This window comes from Bombus pyrosoma, linkage group LG14 (genome assembly GCF_014825855.1).
Source record: "Bombus pyrosoma isolate SC7728 linkage group LG14, ASM1482585v1, whole genome shotgun sequence".
NCBI lineage: Eukaryota > Metazoa > Arthropoda > Insecta > Hymenoptera > Apidae > Bombus > Bombus pyrosoma.
In genome coordinates, this window is record NC_057783.1 from 5257767 (window position 1) to 5277558 (window position 19792).

General features: G+C 40.5%; 1 protein-coding gene across 3 annotated transcripts in view; it reads left to right on the top strand.

The window, feature by feature from the left end:
• The window catches only part of LOC122574725, a 48340-nt gene that overhangs the window by 7854 nt on the left and 20694 nt on the right, over positions 1-19792 (top strand). The window contains exons 1-3 of one of the 3 annotated variants that reach the window (XM_043742656.1): positions 3402-3603; positions 9954-10159; positions 10264-10563. The exons of 1 other annotated variant lie outside the window; for it this stretch is intronic. In XM_043742656.1, the coding sequence (XP_043598591.1) occupies positions 10397-10563 (167 nt within the window). In that variant the 5' untranslated portion in view covers positions 3402-3603; positions 9954-10159; positions 10264-10396. Of the gene's footprint in view, positions 1-3401; positions 3604-9953; positions 10160-10263; positions 10564-19792 lie in introns of those variants that run through there. One more of the 3 variants, XM_043742657.1, reaches the window with a different exon arrangement.

Consider the following 19792-nt stretch of genomic DNA (forward strand, 5'->3'; position numbering starts at 1 on the left):
CAAATGAAACAAAATCGAGAATATCTATGTCAAATTTATGTTAAATAATCTTTTCAATTTCTTCGGAAACATAATTTAATATATTCGAAAGAAAAAAGTAATTTCGCATTTTTCATCTTGGTATTCTTAATAAACCGTAAATTTAGAATTTGTTATATTAGATATTAATTAAGTTAATATCACAAAATATTTATAATAAATGGAGTTAATCGCATAGTGAATAAATATTACCAATTATTTAACTAAAAAAAGGAAACAAACATATAAATACGTTTGCCTTCCTTAAAATGAATGAAATATTACCTCATTTCGACGAAAAGTTATCAAATTTATCGTTAATCACCATAGCGTCCTTTTGACTTTCATCCCGTCCTTTCGAATTTTGCAGCATCTCTCTAATGCTTTCAAGCTTCCCTCGGAATCAAATAATTGCAATCTGCACAAAAAAAGAACAAAATATTGATACAAATGTATAAAAAGAGCAAATTATTTGAAAATGAAACAATGATCAAGATCACATTGTCTTTCGAAAACTCATTAGACGAGCTACCGGCGAATGGGGTAACCAAAAAAACGATAAAAAAATAAGATAACTAAATAATAGATTATAATGAAGTATTAAAGAAAAACGTACAATTAAGTGAAAATAACGGTCGCGTCAATTTGAAGGTAGAAAAATGTCTATAAAAGTACCAAAGATATTTGTCGGGAAGTGACACGAATAAATGTACGTCTAATCTCTCTGATTGTTCGTGCTGAACTGACTTCTGTACCGTGATTTATCCTGCGAATTTCGGCTGACAAGGAGTAGGGGAGGGGAAGGTCGCTAGTTAGATGCGTATGCACGAATAGGATTCGTCAAATTGCTGAAAAAGCTATGCTCAAGGATATGTTTTCAACAATAAACATATTATGTCTTAAAAGAAAAAAAAAGAAAATAATATATTAGATTGAACACTGAGATGCACGTAGAAACTATAGATAGTAAACATAAATGACCTAGTACCTTTTTGACGAACATAAATGAATCTGAGAAACTGATTAATAAATAGAAAGCTGAAGAAAGATAATTTTTAATTCAAAATAAAATAATATCTGGGCCGAAGGAACTGTCATTAACTTATATCTTGTACATACATATGTATACAGAAGAGCCTACATATACATACTTATTATTCTGTTATTGATATTTCATTTGTATGAAAATTTTTTATTAATTATATGTTACTCATACATTATTATGAATCATTAATGCTATTGTTAATTTGACGATTATAAACAATTATTCGTATAGATGTTATAAGTGCTAAATGTTTTAAGACTTCTTCATATGTTATTCGTATGACAACTTTCATCAATTATGTGTATGTTACTTATACCTGCTGTTATTATTCATAAATGTTTTAAGACATTGAAAATTCTTTTATCGTCACTTTTTATTATTTTCGATCGACATAGAACAAAATAAAATATGATTCTAATGTGGAGTAAGGTTATGATATTGGCAAGTAAGATTAAAATAAAATCCTACTAACCTTTTTAGAAACTTTTATTGTATACATTATACAAAACATTTTGAAATCTCACTAGCACTGTAACGAGATACGACTATCGCAATTAATAATCAGTGATTGGTAAAATTTGAAACAGATCTGATAATGTATATAAAAATTACAAGATATTTATTGAAAACACTACACTTCGCAAAAATCATCACGTATTTAAACAGTTAATTATTCAGTACATTAATGAACTATGATATATACACACCAATTATGAAATCATCTTTGGCACTAATTTTACATTTAAAACTAGTGTTCACGTTGTGTACTATTTTTTCACTAAGTATACGTTTTGCAGTAAATGTCTTGTATATTTTCAAGTTGATTCCAGGTTTTACTATTACCATCACGATTGTCGTGTCTCGTTACAGTGCCAACGAACTTTCAAGAAGTTTCATACAATGAACATAATATATTCTATATTCATACAAAAATTCCTATAGTAAGTTCGAATACTTTCGTGTACCATTGTATCTCGTTAGTTACAGTTCGATGTACGGAAAAAAACAAAAGGGAAAGCAAAAACAAAAGAGGAAAAGGAAAAAAGAGATAAGAAAAGAACTATTAGGGATATGAAAGAAATATAATGACTGGAAGAGGAGAGGAAGAATGAATTCAACAGGTATAAAAAGAGAAAGAAAGATGAAAGGAGACAAAATGAGGAAAGAGATGAAACAAAGAGACGAAAGAAAGGGGAAGCAAACTACATACACATAATTATATCATTAATCATAATTAATAGTTAATGATGTACACATAAATTAATATATACAGTTTGATATGCAAACTTTCGTGTCGTATGTCACATGTTTTGCTGACCTTCCTTACCATCTAAGTGTCAGTCCCAACGTTACCGATTCAAGAAGAGATAAGATTGCAATATTTAGAGTGAGTAGAATTGAAACTAGATTGTAGTATAACACTACAAACAAGATATAGAACAAGATACCTTATATGTAATCGTAAGCAAAATCTAGAATTTCATACTTCTATAATACTTATTCATTGCACTTAAGTACAGTGCATATTTTGTCTGTAGTGCCACTTCATTTATAATACAGTGATGGGCATCTTAATATTCGTCGACTTATTCGCACGACTATAATTGATATTTAAATATTATAGTAGCGTCTCTTTCGTCGACCAAAATTACATATTTCTCATCTACGTATTTGTTCCCGCCAAATCAAAGTCGTGGTAACATCCGCCACCTTGTGGCCATATTCAGTATTAAACTAATGTATTCGCTAATTCGAAGATCAAGTTAAAAATTCCTTTCTTTCGGACGTTCATCTGATTATTCAGAAATTCCTATTTCGTCGTCGTGTTCTAGCGTTTAATATGCTGTAAGTACAACAATAATACACAATAAAAGTATAAAGCTATTTCAAAAGATGTTCTTTCAATTCGATATCTATAATAGCTCGATATTCATACTTTTTCAAATTTTACGATCGCCATCTTTTTATATTCTAAAGTAAACATCACAGAATGAGAATAAATGTGATCGAAAACGATGTTAAAAATCAGTTTGATACAGCAGTAAGTTCTTGTTCGCGAATTGAGTTTCTGCGATAACACTCATGCAATAACCGTTGCAACCGTTTTACGTCCGTGACGAAGATTACCTATTCTAAAAGCTAGATCTATCATTCAGTGTCTGTTTCGTGCTTATTTTACATGCATATATGGTAAGAAAACGACTGAATATCGACCACATACTCTTCATGTTTGTCCTTTCTGCCCCTCTACATGACGCATCACAGGATAAACTGAAACCTGGCTTACATTACGAACAGGTGGAGGCGCCGGTGTCAGTAAACCTCCGGTCGTCTTAAAGAGCGGATCGCGTCAACGAATGTCTCTTCCCTCACGAGACCCCGGTGAACGAAAGTCGTGCCAGTTGCATTCGATTTCAACAATGAAAATTAATTTTCTTCTGCATCGTACTAGTTCGTGAATAAATTTTATTTCACGTGCGCTTCGAACCATGCATCGGGAAGGTTGAACGTGGATCACGTGTGACTCATAGGAAATTCAGGTAACCTCTTTGCATTCTGCATTTTGTATTTTTATTAAATCCGATTCTGTGCGATAATCGAAAGGTAGACTATCGTAGAAATTTTGGAAATTGGACGTGGTGAAATGTCTGTGAGGACAGGTTTGCTTAGGAACTTGGATTTAAAAATTAGATGTTACGTTTGATACATGATACCGATAAGACATGTTATCCAAGATGTCTTGATGCACGCGAACATAGGACGTTAATGTCCTTTATTTTTCGACCATTTCCCGAAGATGACGACGACAGGATCTCGTTTGAACTTCCTCGCTTCGTCCCTTTAAGGAAACGCCGGTTCTGGATCTCTTCGACTCTGACGATCCTTCTAATGCATTTTCGACCGTGAAAAAAACCTTAACGAGTCGTGCAATTTCATTCACACACGGTCGACTGTAAAAAGGAAACACGCAACCACTACGAATCAGGCAACTAGTCTTTACACACATACGCACACCTGACGAAGAGCTGCTGCTACTAATAAACCAGCGCACGAGAACGCGTCTATGTTCACCGTGAAAAAGACCGATGATCGTTAGTTTTGTGCCAATTACGGCAATTATAAAATACCGCGTCTTTTTTCTTAATGCAAAATCACTCGGCACGTTTTCTCGCGAATGATTACACCGACGTTATTATATTCTGTTCTTTGTTGCATACACAATCATGGAACATGCTGGAATACTATTGTTCTCCTGAATGAAAACCCTTGCACGGCGGAACGAGTCTATTCGAAAAACAAGCCGTGGAATCGGGACTATTATTCTTTCACCATCTATTCGCGATGAATAATAATTATGAAACGTGTCCGTGGGACAATGGAAACTTGGGCAAATCGACGAAAGAGAATTACGAGTCTCGAGGCGAGGCCTTAAACGCGACTAAATTCCTGGCTCCGATTCAATTAACGCTGTCGCGGTATCTTTGTGGCGATTACTTTCTTTGTTAGCTGTGGATCGGTGCCTAATAACTCAGGGTACGGCTGTTACATAACCGCGTGGGTGTGCACACGCAGAAGTCGTGCGAACCACTAACGCGAACTCGAGTAATTATTTAGGCAGGGAGAAATTAATGATACGGGAGTAGTCAGGCATAATAAATTAGGCGTTTCTTACGTGATCGTTCTCCTCCTTGCGGCACAGGGCGGAGAACATTCACCTCTCAATGTTCACCAATCAATCACGTCACGGTGAAAGAATCGTGTCACGGACATTTCATGTATGAATCGATCCTCCTAATAGATATCTTATCTTAACGAAAACAAATTGTCTAGACGGAAAAGAAGAAACAGATATTCGTGTTTCACTAGCAACATTATGAGATTCTGTAACTTTGATATAGCGAGTAGCAACCTGGAAATGATCAGGATACACGTGTACGGTTCAACATCCTTTTCCACGTGGAATAAAGTGCCCGATAATGAGAACGACTGCCATTCCGGGTTTAAGTAAATCAGCCGCTCGATGTCCATCCTGGATACATAACGGTGCTTGGATTTCGTGCCCATAGATTCTCCGTTTCAACGTAATGATTTTATTGGCCGGCATACGCACCAATTTACGTAAATACGCACCGACCACTTTTTCTCCTCCGTGCTCGTGCAGCTGTAGTTTCACGGACCACGAGGAGGACTCCTTTGACGGTCACTCGTTAAACGTAACTTGTAACTTGGTACCAATTTACGATGTACGGAGCGATTTAATGCCCTCGGATACTAATAAACAGATTCTACCACCAACGTACGTTATACCGAGCTAATCATAAAACGTACAGTTTCCATCAAGCCACGTCTTTCGTGTAGCAGAACGATCGATAAAAGAGGGAAGCTTGTAAAATGGAGCAAATAGAATTTAAATCCCGGAAAAGGGTTGAAACTAGAAACTCGTCTGTTCAGTCCTATCCTATATTTATTTAACATATGTTAATACGTAGATCAGGTCGGGGTTGCAAACTGTTACACTGCTGCTAATGAATGAATGTTAATCGCCCCCTTTGTAATTACAGATACAGGAACGGAAGATAGCTATCATACGGATTAAACGATCGTAGAAAGTGGTAACGAGAGTATCTTATTTGCGGAGAGACGTATCACATCTCTAATTGCTATCTTCTTTATCCGACAGAGTGAAATTGAAATATGAATATTAAAATTCATGGTATACATTCCTTCAAGTGTTATTAGAGATTGAAAGTACAAATCGCTTCAACACGCTGATCGTACGAATACACTTTTCACGATACTCGATGCTAATAAGTAAAAGATAAACGAGTAATGAATATTTTGGAAACGTCGGATTGTTTCCATGAGAACTTCCGCTACACCGTATGTTAGCACCGTATGTTACCAGTGTAATATTAATGGAGATAGGCTGAAGAAACACGATTCTTTTACCACATCGGAGAGAATAAGTTGCTCGTTAATTCCTACGGACGTTAGCCAAAGCAAAACGTAAAGAAATACAGCGATGCTCTTCCAATTTTAATGAGAACGATAAGACAAGTTCAAAACACGTTTTACTTTTAATTGCATGCAGTCGCATTGATTAAATTTCTGGTATACGAACGGTTGCACACACGCGCACGTATATCTGGGGAATCGCGCTTAGAAAAAAGTACGAGCGCGCTGATTCAGATCGGAGGTGATAGGACAAATACGAACTTTAATCAAAGCGACTAAACAAGTTCCACTAAAAGCACTTGTAAAAAAAACCAAGAGAAAGAAACCACTCTATTAAAATACTGCTCTACGCACAACGCAATCGAGATCTAGGAATGTAAATTACTCGAGTCGAGTTAATGAACACGCATCAATTATATTTATAATAATCCGGATATGAAATAACGGGTGTAACGATGATAAATTTCTGTATATGATTCCGAGGCAAGATTACAATCAGTTTTCTGGGGTACTTGAACTTTAAGCATTCGCACGGCCGTTAAATTGTCGGCAATTAAATCTGGGGGAATTTTTAATTTTTATCGAACTTTCTAAAATGTACTCATTTGTATTATCAAACACTTGCATCCTCATCAGATGCGGTTGCATAAATTTCCGTTTTTCAAGCGTGTCTCTTTAAATTGATAGTTTCCTCGCATTCCGCGTTGGAAAGTAGTTCAGGGACATCTCGGCGCTAGCGAGCGTATTTCAGCTTGTTTAATTCTCGGCGTTTAACTATCCGAAACGGTATCATTCGACGAGCCCGATCACTTTCCCGTAACATCAAGAAATTACCGATTAAATTGTTAGAAACTAATATGGTACGTGCGCACGCGATGATACGCCAAACAAATGCGACTGTCGTTCATCCTTGGGAGATTGCCCGAGCAGTAAGACTAAAAATTAAAATATATAGACCGTGACGATTGGAGAAGCCGGCCGGCACGCGACAATTTCTTTCTCTATTCTTTGCCACGGCGGCCGCGTAAAAGTTTCACCATGGTGCTCTTCTTCGAGGAAAGTTAATAAGAAAGTTCCTTCTCGTTAATTGCCGCGACAAAACGCGTTCGCCTCGGCTCTTAAACGCGGTTGTGCCATTCGAATGGCACGTCTCACTTCGTGTCCCTTGCCGTTAACACGATGAATGATCGACCGGCTAAAATGACTGAAATCGTAAATCGATCTGTCCGAGGATGATTGAAAATGGTAATCGGTAACGTTTTTCCAGGCGTAATCAGTTGACGTGATAAATGGTGAGATATTTATTATCGTGAAAGCGCCTCTCATTGATCCAACGTGGTACATTTCTTTTTCCTCTTCCTCTTCTTCCTGTTCATGCACGTCGTCTTATTCTCTTTTCTTCTTCCGTTTCTAGTAGCAGCAGGTACTGGCGTATCTGCAACAAGTTCCCAGATGATCTAAACGTTGAAAATATAGAAGATACGGTAACCATAAATTAGTCGATTGACTGAAAGAAATGTGAGAAACGCGGCGATTTACGCGTAAACTTACCTGCTACGAGCATAATACAACGATACCACTATTATCGTCGTCATCGCCGTAATCATTATCGTGATTATCATCCGTTAATTACCGGCGTCCAATTACCTGCCACATCTTTACATTTTTTTTCTCTCACCCAGGGACGCTTATTTTCGATTCCGTTCACCGTTACCGTTTCAAGCTAGAGCAGCCTCAGATCCATTATTAAACATACGCGAACCATTTATTTCCGTGTTTCCACCCACACTGCGATATATCACCGAGAAACAGGGACAGTCGGATTAATTAGATGAAAGTCGCGAACAAAACCGACTTTCCATCGCGACGTCTGTCCGTCAACTGGAAACATTTAATTAACCGGAATTATTTTAACGACTCTTAATTGTCTTCTATGCAGATCTGAGATGTTTAACCGACATGCGTCCGCTCGAGTGATTCATTAACTACATCGGTGAAGCATTTTCTTCGTTGATGGATTAAGTAGTCTCTTATACATACTACCCTATCCAAGTAATTCTAGTCACGTTGCTCAAGAGGAAAGAAAATATCGAACGAGCCTGTCACGGTTCTAAACGATTCTTCGAGCTTCCCTTTTCAGTTTTTTCACGCGAAACAATGTCGATAGACGTGAAAATGGAGCGTGTAATCGCTATGAATGTTAGAAAGAACAGCGTCCTAAATGTGTACGTTGTTGCTGGTTGAACGAATAATCGAAGTATCTGGTTTTTGCTGCATCGATGTAAAATATAAGCGGATCGACGCCATGGACCACGGTAGAGGTTCTCCGTTTTTACGAGACGTTATTTATCCAGCGGCTTCCGGAAGCATTCGAAAGGATTCTCAAGGCGAAAGAAACGGACGATGATCGGTTTGCTGTAACAGAGCAAACGGTCTGCGAATGGTCCATTAAATCGTCCCGCGAACGATCAGAAACCGGCAACGAGGTAATGATCCGTTCACGCTAGCTAGTTGCTACTGTACCAACGATTCATTGTAGAAGCTGTTACGCTACAATGACAACCAGATTAGTTTCGTTTATCATTCGCTTACGCTTTAGATTCGGCACTTTTTAGCAATGAAAAATTGTACTTTGCCATATTTTTTCAGAGATCGATCGATCTCCGATCAATCTTCCAACGACTTTTTCTCCTGCGATTCAAAGTATGAAATACTCTGAGATTCTGATGGCTCAAGCTTCGGATAGTTATCTTTCCTCTGACAACTATTTCTTCCACTGCATCTTCCGAGAGCAGGATCCTCTCTATAACGAAATACCTATAAATCACGCTAGGCTACCTTTTCACGCGATCACGGTGCGTATATGTCGTTTCCTAGTGGTCCATGTAAACACGTCACGTAGTTAAGAGCACGTGTAGCAATGCCGTGGCCCTCGTCCTGCATGGGAAATGAGGCTGGCGTGCCTGAATTTCAGCCGATCGAACGTGAATTTCTGCGAGCGCGCACGACTTCCTCTCGCGCATTCCATGCCCGTTACACACGGCGACTCGGCATTCCAACCACGGAGTTCCTAAAGCCTCGTTCACAGTGTGCATAGGTTGGCCAAGCCGTGCACAGTCGATGTAGCCGTGACTTCGCGTTCCTTTGTCTGTTGGCCAGAACAAAGACACACTCGCGCCGGCGGAAGTGTCGATTTTGTACGCGAAATCGTTTCCCCTTGTCCCAGGGAAACGTTCTCACGACCCGCCGTGATTCGTTACGCCACGACAAATGCAGTCATTTGATGTTCTCCAGTTTTATTGTCAGACTTGGAAACTAGCCAAGAAAATAGCTACGTATTAGAGTTTTAATGTCTGAGGCAAACGAACGATAAAATATTGTTGGGATTTTGTATGACACTGAAGGAATATCGTGATTTGGCGGGTTTATATTTCTAATAGTTTGTGTGCATCGCATCGTTAGGGATATCAAGCGCAGGATAAAGCGGCATTGAGAGGAGTAACGTGAAATTATTATGATCTTCGACAGCGACACTCTATCTCAATATTACGTAATGAGTTCGAAATCGTTTTTGCGAATGTTAAGTGAACAGATATTGTTCAGTGGGATAGTGGGGGCGTTAAAATCAATGATTTTTTCTATGCATTTGCCTCTACTGATAGAAAATTAGAATGTGGAAGTTATGAAATATTCTCAGTTAAAACCATTCCATTTTTCAAGTATACGTAAGAGAAGATATATCGCATTTACCTACGATCCAATGATACTGTTATTTATTTTATGGGACGGGTTTTTTAACGGAACTTCAAACCTGAGAAATTAATTTCCAACGTGATCTTCTATTTATCAACATCGCTCCGCGTAAAAACAACGGAAATATATCAAAAAGCATCATACTTAATCGTTATATACATCTATGATGTCTGTCACGCAGAGTCAAGGACTTCTTTAACATTTTCAACGAACTTCCCGGCTCACGTCTTCTCTCAGATTTCTTCCATGCAAGCAAGTATAATCGCGCAAGAAGCGCGAGCCGTGGACAGGTCGCCGCGGGAACAAACGTTCGCCGCGACAAAACGCAAGGAATCGAAGCACGTAACGGTGCAACAGCGATACGAATCCCGGGGAACGTTTTATAAGGTGCTGTAAATTAGATTTCTCTTGGTCCCGAGTGTCAAACGTCACTTTAGGTTCGTACTGTTCTTATTTGTTCTTCTCTTTTTCGATCTTCTTCCGTTCGCCAGACGACACAGTGGCGCACGTGTGCCCGTGTAAAGGATACAGTTATGCGTTTCACGGCGAGAGGGAAAGATGGGACCTCGGCAGACGGAGGATCCGTTTTATAACTAGAGATTCATAACGGCACACGACCTCACAATGGACACTAGCTGCCAGGCAACGACGCGACGGGCCCAATGGCTCAGTCCGATCGAGCGATGTCTCTCGCCAACCACCACTTACTTACCGAACCGTTCTACTAACGTCGTGGAAACACTGACACGCCGAGGGATTCAGCTATTCATTTTTCATTTTTTCCTTCGATGGTAATCACATTTTCTAGACGGGAGATTTTACTTTAATCTCTTCAATACGAGCTACGTATCGCTGCATATTGTTAAAAGCCAATCAACAAAGGGCCAAGGTGGTATCAACGGTTTTGCATAGCATAGGATTGAGTTACTTTTTCCATTCTTTTTCTTATTGGAAATGATATCGTTTACTCTGAAGTTTTTGTATTAATCAAGTATCATAGAAGTGAATGTTGCATGGAAGATTTTGTATGCCTAGGCATTGAGTTATTTTCTTCGTCTTTCCTTACTAAAAATTGTATATTTTCTACGCTGAGGGTTTTCCTTTAGTCTCCTCGATATGAGTTGCCTTTAATGGTACGTATTGAAGACCGAATAAGGATCAACGTCGAAATGGTTTTCGTCTTTTCTAACGTTTCAACTAGACTACCAAGCTTTGTATAAAATCGAAAGCATCGGCGGATAGACGCGGATAGGCGAACACGCGTGTGCGTATCTAAACCTGGTAGCGGGAAACGTGTATTTCAGACCGGTTTCTTGGAAATCGACGCAAAATATACATAAGGATGTTCAATGGATATTGAAAGAATTTAGCGTTGATATACCATGTTTGAGAATTATTTGGACAATAAAAGAAACTAATAAGAGTTAAAATAATTATGAAAACAGCGTGTGTGCATTAAATATACACACGCATCATTATTCAGCTAATTGCATAACTGGTTGAGATAACCGGATAATAATAATTAATGGCATCGATAATAATTATTAATGATAATACATACACATATCTAGTATATTATATATTTGAACAGACGCTACGGAAAGTATTTGTACAACATTGTAAATATTTATTATAGCGTTTACATACTAATTAATTAGATCAAAGTATATTAAATTTAGTAATACTTTCGTATGATTACAGACATTTGATCCTATAAAGATAAAATGTAGAGTCTCGTAGAAAACGGTTCGTTAGAAGATAAGAGTATTCGCAAGCAATATTTGTAATCGCTGTATACATCGATTGCTAGAAAAATTGCATTATCGATCACAGAAATGAACGAAAACATCTTATGTAAACACTTAATAGAAGATTCCAGTGGATAGAAATAACACGAGGAGCAGTGCCATTTTCTTCGCGTTCACCGACATCGGTAAAAACATCGCGTCGTTGAAATAGAATTTAATTGACGTTAATGAATGATACGCGGTACGAAAAAGATATGAAACGTTACACATATACAGGAGGAACGTGGAGATTTCACTTAGGAGCCGAGTCTCGTATTTATTAGTTCCTTCTTAAGGCGAGGAATCGCGAGGACAACGACGAACGCGTTGCGCACTGCTGGTTCGTCACAAAAGTAAAACGACCACTTCCCCTTTCGGAGCTGCAAGTTGTCTTGCAAATCGTCCCGGCGTAAAACGAAGCGTCGGCTCGTCGTTTCACCGCGGGGAAAAAATAATTATCCATGTGGTCGATATCTTTTTGTGGAAAACAGATACGGCCTTCCGTTAGAAACTGCCATGAAACGCGATCGGAGACACACGACAGGGTAGAAAGCACTAGTTTCACGCATCTTAATGGGTTAATAACGATAATCCCTCTATTGGACCATCCTCCTTGATCGACGATACCTTTGGAAAAAAAAAAAGAAAAATAGTAACGCCTTCCGCCTGGCGATTCCAGTGGAAAGCATTTCGGCCCCTCGGGTAGAAAGTGGCGTGTTCGTGTGGAAAGAAGCGACGACCAATGGGCGTATCTCGTCTCTTGGTCGAGCATTAATGACTTCAATTTCCTGTGGATACAGCGGCTAGCATCAGGACACGAATCATTCACGTCGGGAACGGATTATAGTCCACCAGTTCTAGGAAAACGATGGAAAATCATTTTCAAGATCGTCAGAGGTCTCAGATCGTTCGAGTAGACATCGATACGCTTTATTCTGCTCGGTAGTTTCTTCCATCGGTATTTACATGTATTCGTGTGATTCTTTTATCGACAGTGTTCTATGGGTATTGAAACATGCGTGTGAAAGCAATTTTTCGAAATTCGAAGAATTAATCGACGAGTCGGATGAACATTCTATTGAAATTTCTGGCAGAGTTCGTGTCTGGAAATCGACTTAATTGGCAACCAGCAACCGGTCACGCTACGGATACAATTCATTCAAATGTTATTCAGCTTTTTGAGCGTGACTGGGGCTGGAACGCGAACAACCCACTTAAGAAGCGTTGTATAATATTTGGCCAGCCACGATCTCACGTGGCCAAATCACAATTGTAAATCAAGCCTTAGACAATGCCCAGACACTTTGAGAGCCGATCTTTTACCACGAAATTTTACAGGAAACACTCGAACAACGAGCTTGGTTCTATTAGACTTCTCTTATTTGCGAAATTACAGTTATAAATTACGGTCTAATTTTTAACGCTATCGAATTATTAAACGCGTCTTGTCGGCAAGTAAGCGAGATCATTGACATGGTTATTTGCACGCTTTTACTGCGCTTATGATTCATAGCACACGTTAGATTCATATTGCCAACGAGACACACCCTCGACCAGTTGTCTTCTATTACAAAAACTTTTATCACGATGTCTTCTATATCTCTGCTCATGGACCGTTGCAAACATTAAACACAATCTTCCCATTTAGAATTTCTTTCGACATTTTTCTTGGGAACGTAACATTGAGGTTGGATATTTGCGTGTCCAGTTCAGGGTTAACGGACTAAAAATATTTAAAAGCAGGCACAGCCGGGCATTTTTGAATGTATAATTTATCGGGACGAGGGCAGCGTTTACGCGGATTCATCGTTGACTCGTTGATATTACCATGGTAAAAATGCAGTTAGCGCACGGTCTCTATGTTTAGACGATCCACGGTCTAGCCTCAGCGGAGTCGTAATTCTTCTCTTGTCTTTGTTGCACGTAGACGAACAACGTATCATTTCACGTTGCGCAGACTCTCGCTCGTCATGTTTAATGCGATAACAACTAACAATCAGTCGGGTCTACGCACGCGCGTATGAAAATCACCGACGAGGAAAGTGTTACCTTCCCGGTCCAGCTACAATCGTGCCTCAAATGGCGGAATTTCGAACCAACTTCCAGTTCAACAAAAAAAAAACAAAGAAAAGAACATACAAGATGTACAAACTGGACAATGCATCGTTAATTATAGACGGGAGAAATTTTGGAAAGCGAGGAACGCCTCTGTTATTTTCAGTTTCACAAGCTGTGACGATAAATTCAGTAGACACGGCCGTGACTGGTCAGACACGCTCGAATCTGGAACGCAAAAATCTTGTTGCGCTTCAGACATCCTTACAAGCAGCGATATCAGCGTCGATCGAATATCTCGATCGACATTCGCCAAGGTAATTTCGCTGTTCGTGCGCACTTTCGATTCCATCCGGAATAGATAATCCCCGCTGAAGTTGCTCGAAACTTTTCCTTGAGAAAACAAGAAGAAAATCATGAGAAATAAACACATAGTTGCGCTACTTTTCTTCGTAGTTTCCAACGTGATCCCCGAGGAGGTCTGACTTGCTTGCTTATAATCGTCAACTATGTGTTTACGGTCGTCATTTTCAGTTGGCCGAGCGAGTATTTACCGGACGATATTCAAATAATCTCGATCATTGCTCGCTCGAGCGAGTCGAAGCCAATGAGATGACCAGCGAGATCCAATCTCACATTTATTATCCTGAACCGCGGCGGCGGCGGCGGCGGCGGTAGCTTCTCTTCTCTTTCGTTTCCACCCATCGTCCTTTACCTCTGCTTTCTTTTCTCTCGTTTTTTCAATTCTTTGCCTCGTGTCTCGGCCACGGTAGCGAGTCGCGGAATACTGTAATCAATACAACCATCCGAGATCCTGGTGCACGCGTCCTGGAACATCCTTCGCGCTCATTCCGTATCGAGGTCATCGAGAGAATATTTTTCCACCAGGCTCGTCGTCACGCGTGACAGCCTCGCGAAAAGCGGTCATCGGAGGACTCTCGGTAACATATTGTTTGAAATAAACGTTTTATTGAGACATACGGCCGTCCGGATTTAAAATATCAACATCGGAACATCGAGACGCGATTGTTCCTTAGGAATTTTATGGAATTATAGAGATTAGGTTCCGAAGAAGATCGAATCGAGAAAGGTATTTAGAATGCCAGTGCGATCGAAGCGCGATTGTGTGATGTTCAGGTTCTAAAGGAATTTGGAATTTTGTAGATTAGATTCTAAAGAAATATCAAATTGAGAAAGGTATCTGGAATATTTGAAACGCAATTCCTCTGAAGTTTTATGGAATTTTAGAACGTAGATTCTAAAGGAAGGTAGAATTAGGAAAAGACGAATGCGCTACCTATTCTTATGAGATAATATTTGCTCGTTTGTGGATTGGACAAACGGGCTGCGAACTTTTAGAAAGTGGAAATTACGGATAGTAGAGACGCGCAAACCGGTGGTTAAATGCAGCTACCGCGAGATCTAAATTTGCAGATAGCGGGAATTAAAAAATGGCGAACAATTACCAGAGCTGCAATGCGAGCATTATGTTATGACCAGAAAAAATGGCTAGGTTAATCGTAGATTAGCCTTTTATGCCAAAGAGAGTAGTTGCCGGGCTAATTATCATCAGCTAAGGATCTTGTTCTTTTCTTACCGAGCGGCGAACACTTCTACGCGCCATTTTCGTATCCCGGGAGAATGCAACTCCCGTAGTTGTATTTACAGTTTACTTAATTTCAGCAATTACAGTGTTCCAAGTAACGAACGTTTCGTTTCTGTTCCTTGACGGAAAAGTCTCACGTACCCCCGATTCTTCGACTCATATTATGACTTCTTTTTAAAACGGTAATTATTCCCCGTGTTCTTTCCCAGTTTTCACTCGCTACTTTTCGTTCTTTCTTTACAATCGATCCTCTGGTCACAGTCCCGTTAAAAGCGATACAAAAACGCCAGCAGACCGCATCATTCAACGTAGTCACGTTTCATAACCTCGAAGAGTGTTCGAATGCCCCGTGACTAGGATTATATCACGGTTTCAATACCGAAACCGATCTTGAGCGTTTAAACATCGTTCTTCAGACATCGTGACTGCGATAGGAACGGATCCCCGGGTATTTCGACACATCCTTCTTGGTTATTAACGCCACATTAGCATTCAATGGGGTCCATTAATTGACTGCGAATTGCCTCTCACGAAGATTGTCTATGGACGGAAGAAAAAAAAAAAAAGAAAATAGAGGAAGGAGGAAGAGGTGTTACGCAACATGGTATACTTATACGTGGTCTGTTTTACGTTAGACAAACTTGCAGAGCACCTTTGAAAATATCCAACAATGTTTTTCCAACAGGGAATTCGTCGGGAATGCGAATTGACTTCTTTCTCGGTCGCTGGAAGATCAGCTATGGAAGATCGACTATACTTCCGGGCGTCGGTTAGCATTCCACCGTCTAGAGGAGAATCGTGGTGCCATAGCGAAAAAATTTCTCTGGACTCTCTCGTGTAGTCCGCTAATGGTCGTCAAGATCGACGATCCGAAGTCTCGATCGACGTGATTTTTCCGGAGGATTCGAAGCGGATAAAGGTAACCGCATCGAGTCGTGGCGCCTCTTTTGCCGATCGCGCGCGGCCTCCTCCAGCATTCTCTCTCCTCATCCTTCCTGGCCCGAGATAACCGATACCTCGAGCAAACAGCCGACGGGAAGCATTACGAGTACCGTGATGCTTACAATGTGCTCGGCTCTATGGATTCAACTGTACTTCCCCAGTTCGTGCGACCTTCGTCGTAATAGCCCGAGGAAACACCGTGCGCCGAATGGATTTCATTTCGCCAAGTAATTGCGAGGGAGAACTACTTCTTGTACGGACCACTCCTTTATCTTATTTCTCTCTAGAGAAATATTGACTGATAAAACAAATCAATTACCCACGCGTAAACATTGAAAGAATATAGATGGGACTATTACATTCCCGGATCGTAATTTCCAGGAACTCGTTTAAAATAGAATCGGGCAGCTTTCTGGCTCCAAAGAATATAGATAGAATTATTACTTTTTTAAATTGTAATCGGCAGGAATTTTTATTTTAAGTAGAATAGAGGAGCTTTCTGGAAGTAAGAAAGATAGTGAATTGGGTAAATTCTGTCGAATGTTTTAATTCTGATCTTTGTGCTCGTAAGAAACTTTGCTCTTTTTATATTTAGGGAACGAAGAAAAATTTCATGATAATTCGATTATTTAATTAGAGGATAGAATTGAGTACTAACATTGATGCCGATACCGATATGTGACTAGAGTATTGCTCAAGTAGTGGAACTACTAAGTGAGAGAAAATGAAAGAACTCGGCAAATCAAGGGTGTAGAATTCCTAGAAAAAGGAGAGACAAGAAACGAGGAGAGGCATAATCGAGAACGTATCAGATTGAGAGTTTTATCTGGATGATCGGAGTACAATTGATTCGAAAAGAAACGTATACCATCATAAAGACAGAACTTTACGTAGGGAAGGAAGAAATTCCATGTTCTCGCATATCCCGCTAATGGCCTGCTCGAAGATCAACGACGCGGGATCGACGATCGGTGGATTTTTCGCGGTGCAGATCCACGGCAAAAGCCTACGAGGACACCGACTCGAACGAGTCATGGCGCCTCCTCGAGCATTGCATTACCTATTCACGGGCGGAACGTGCGCTCTCGCATGGTGCACGCGACCATCATCCTCTCGTGTACACGGCGAGCCAGCCATGGCGTTGTGGCCGACGAGTCTTCGCAATAACGGGCCGATCCTGGCGGTGTTCGCAATTTTCGAAGAATTAAAATGCTAGGAATGCCTGCTGGAAGGAACGCTGCGGTGCAAATTGCACCACGGCGACATTTTAAGCGGTCGGACAATTACCAGGAACGTTTCCTTCCTCGGACAGTTTATTTTATCGACGTTGCTGAAATGAGAGGAAAAAGTCTGACAAAGTGCAGAGTCGCTCTAACGAAGGGTCATTATAAATCAGGCTGCATCATCGGTTAAATCAATCGCGTTTTACTGTTACACGCGAAAGAAACACTCGCACATCGGCGATGATTCGATTGTTGCAACTGTTCCACGTCGCCGACCCGATTTCCAAGCCTGCGTTCCAGAAACACGTTCGCCTCATCAGGGACACACCGCTGGCTCGCTAAAGTAGAATCGGTTGATATCACCGGTGAACTTGGCCCTGTTCGAGCTACGTGCCATTGAACCTCTCTGTGTGCACCATGGCGAATCATCTCGCAATTTCGTGTCGCCATGATTCGCTACTTTCTCCAATTTTCTTACGTCGCCGCACCGGGGAATACCCGGCGGAAAGCTGGAATTCCTTAAAGGACACCGTGACTGCGTAGCAAGCGCACAGAGAAGCTGGCTCGCGCAAGCGAGAAGCGTGCAAAAGTGCGTGCGTATGCGTGTCTAACCGCTCGCGTGCGGGTCAATGCCTCGGCTGTCCTCCTCGAGTAAGTATCTATCTACTCCGTAGCTACCTCGGCTACTACGTTATGCTCGTACACCACCGCTCAAGATCGCCGAGCTGACGAGCACGCGTTCGCAACCGCGCGTTCCGTATGCACGGGGCTGACGTTTCCGCGAGGCGGCCCCCTTTGACACGCGAAGAATCGCCCGTGACCGTACGGAGCCCCGGTGAAACAACGTTTTTCAAGATTAATGGTGATGAGCACGGCCGGATTGGATCCGCTGCGATTCGTTGACAGCACTTGCTGCTGACGCTGCACGGCCTCTGGAAATCAAATCTGCGATTCGCCAGGACGGCACTTGTAACCTGCAGGAATTTTTATTAGATCTCGAAGCTGCATCTTCGTATGACTTTGATGTTCCTTTGATCATTCGTTGAGAGTGAAAGAGACGCTAAAGTAAAGATTAGGTCTTTTCACCTAATCTTTCGAATTATTGCGACTACAGTGAAATTGGCTTTTCAACGCACGAATTCTTCTTTTGCTTACCAGCAAAAAATAACCATATTCTAACGTATGAATTTTATAAGCGAACAGGAATTAGAGCAGGAAGGTTGTCGATCTCTGGAAATCGGATCGTAAAAGGAACGGCTGAATGTTATTTAATGAAAATAATAAAGACTGCAGCGCGATTAATTTGATTTAGACAGGTTCATCGTCTACGGAGTTTTCTTCTGATCGATTTACGGTACGGAATCTGAAATTATCCTCGGTGATGGTTGCCGATTGTGATGCTAAATCTCGGTATTTTACTTCCTGTCAATTAATTCGAGAAATAAATTAATCCTGTTTAACACGTAACAGGGATCGAGGATCGCACCATAAACCGTTGATAATGAAAGCAATCGTAGAATCACATATCCTAACCACTTCCAAGTTTGGTGAACTCGTATTTCCCGCTGATATACCCTGGATATCCTCCTGTTCACAATTATAGTTACGCGGTTATTATGTTAACACGTGTACAACGACAGGTCGGCGAATATGGCGTGCACGCAGGATTCAATTAAACGTCGTGCGATTTAATTGGTGTTTCGCGATAATTATCGCGCATTAAAATATTAAACCAGAGATTGTTAATTCTCTTAAGATGCTCTATATATAGTGGCGCGATAAACCTGGCTAAGGAAGGGGACGAAGAAACTGCGAGTTTAAAGAGTTTTAAGCACATGACGCTGGCATCATTAAGGAACACATTTTATTACTTATTGCAGAAGAATGGTTTCAATCTCGAAAAACAAATATATATATGTAACTAATTCAATGATCTAATCTTCGTCCGAAGCATCTCTCTAAAATAGTCGTAAACGTAATGTCATAAATTTTTAATATGAAGATCGACTTTTCACACGATGCATAATCACGACGAATACGGGCATAATAATGAATAATATATTCAGACAATGCATTTGACAGCAAGTCGTGCGTATGACACACGGTGAAGCTGGTAAGAAAGCGTTTAACAATTTCAGAAACGCGACACACGCTCGCACCGATGATCCAACCACTGAAAACCAATTTCAACCGACCGGATTATAAGTATTATAATGCTTCCAAGTTATTATCACTGATAGCCATACTTATGGACGAAATTACCTGAATCGGCACGATTTCAGGCAACCCATAAGGTCAGGACGAGCTCTCGACGAACATCACCAGGATATTTCTGATCCAGCATGATGAAGAAGGAGTAGCAACCGGCCCGCTTTCGATCACTCGATACACGATCGTACACCGTTTC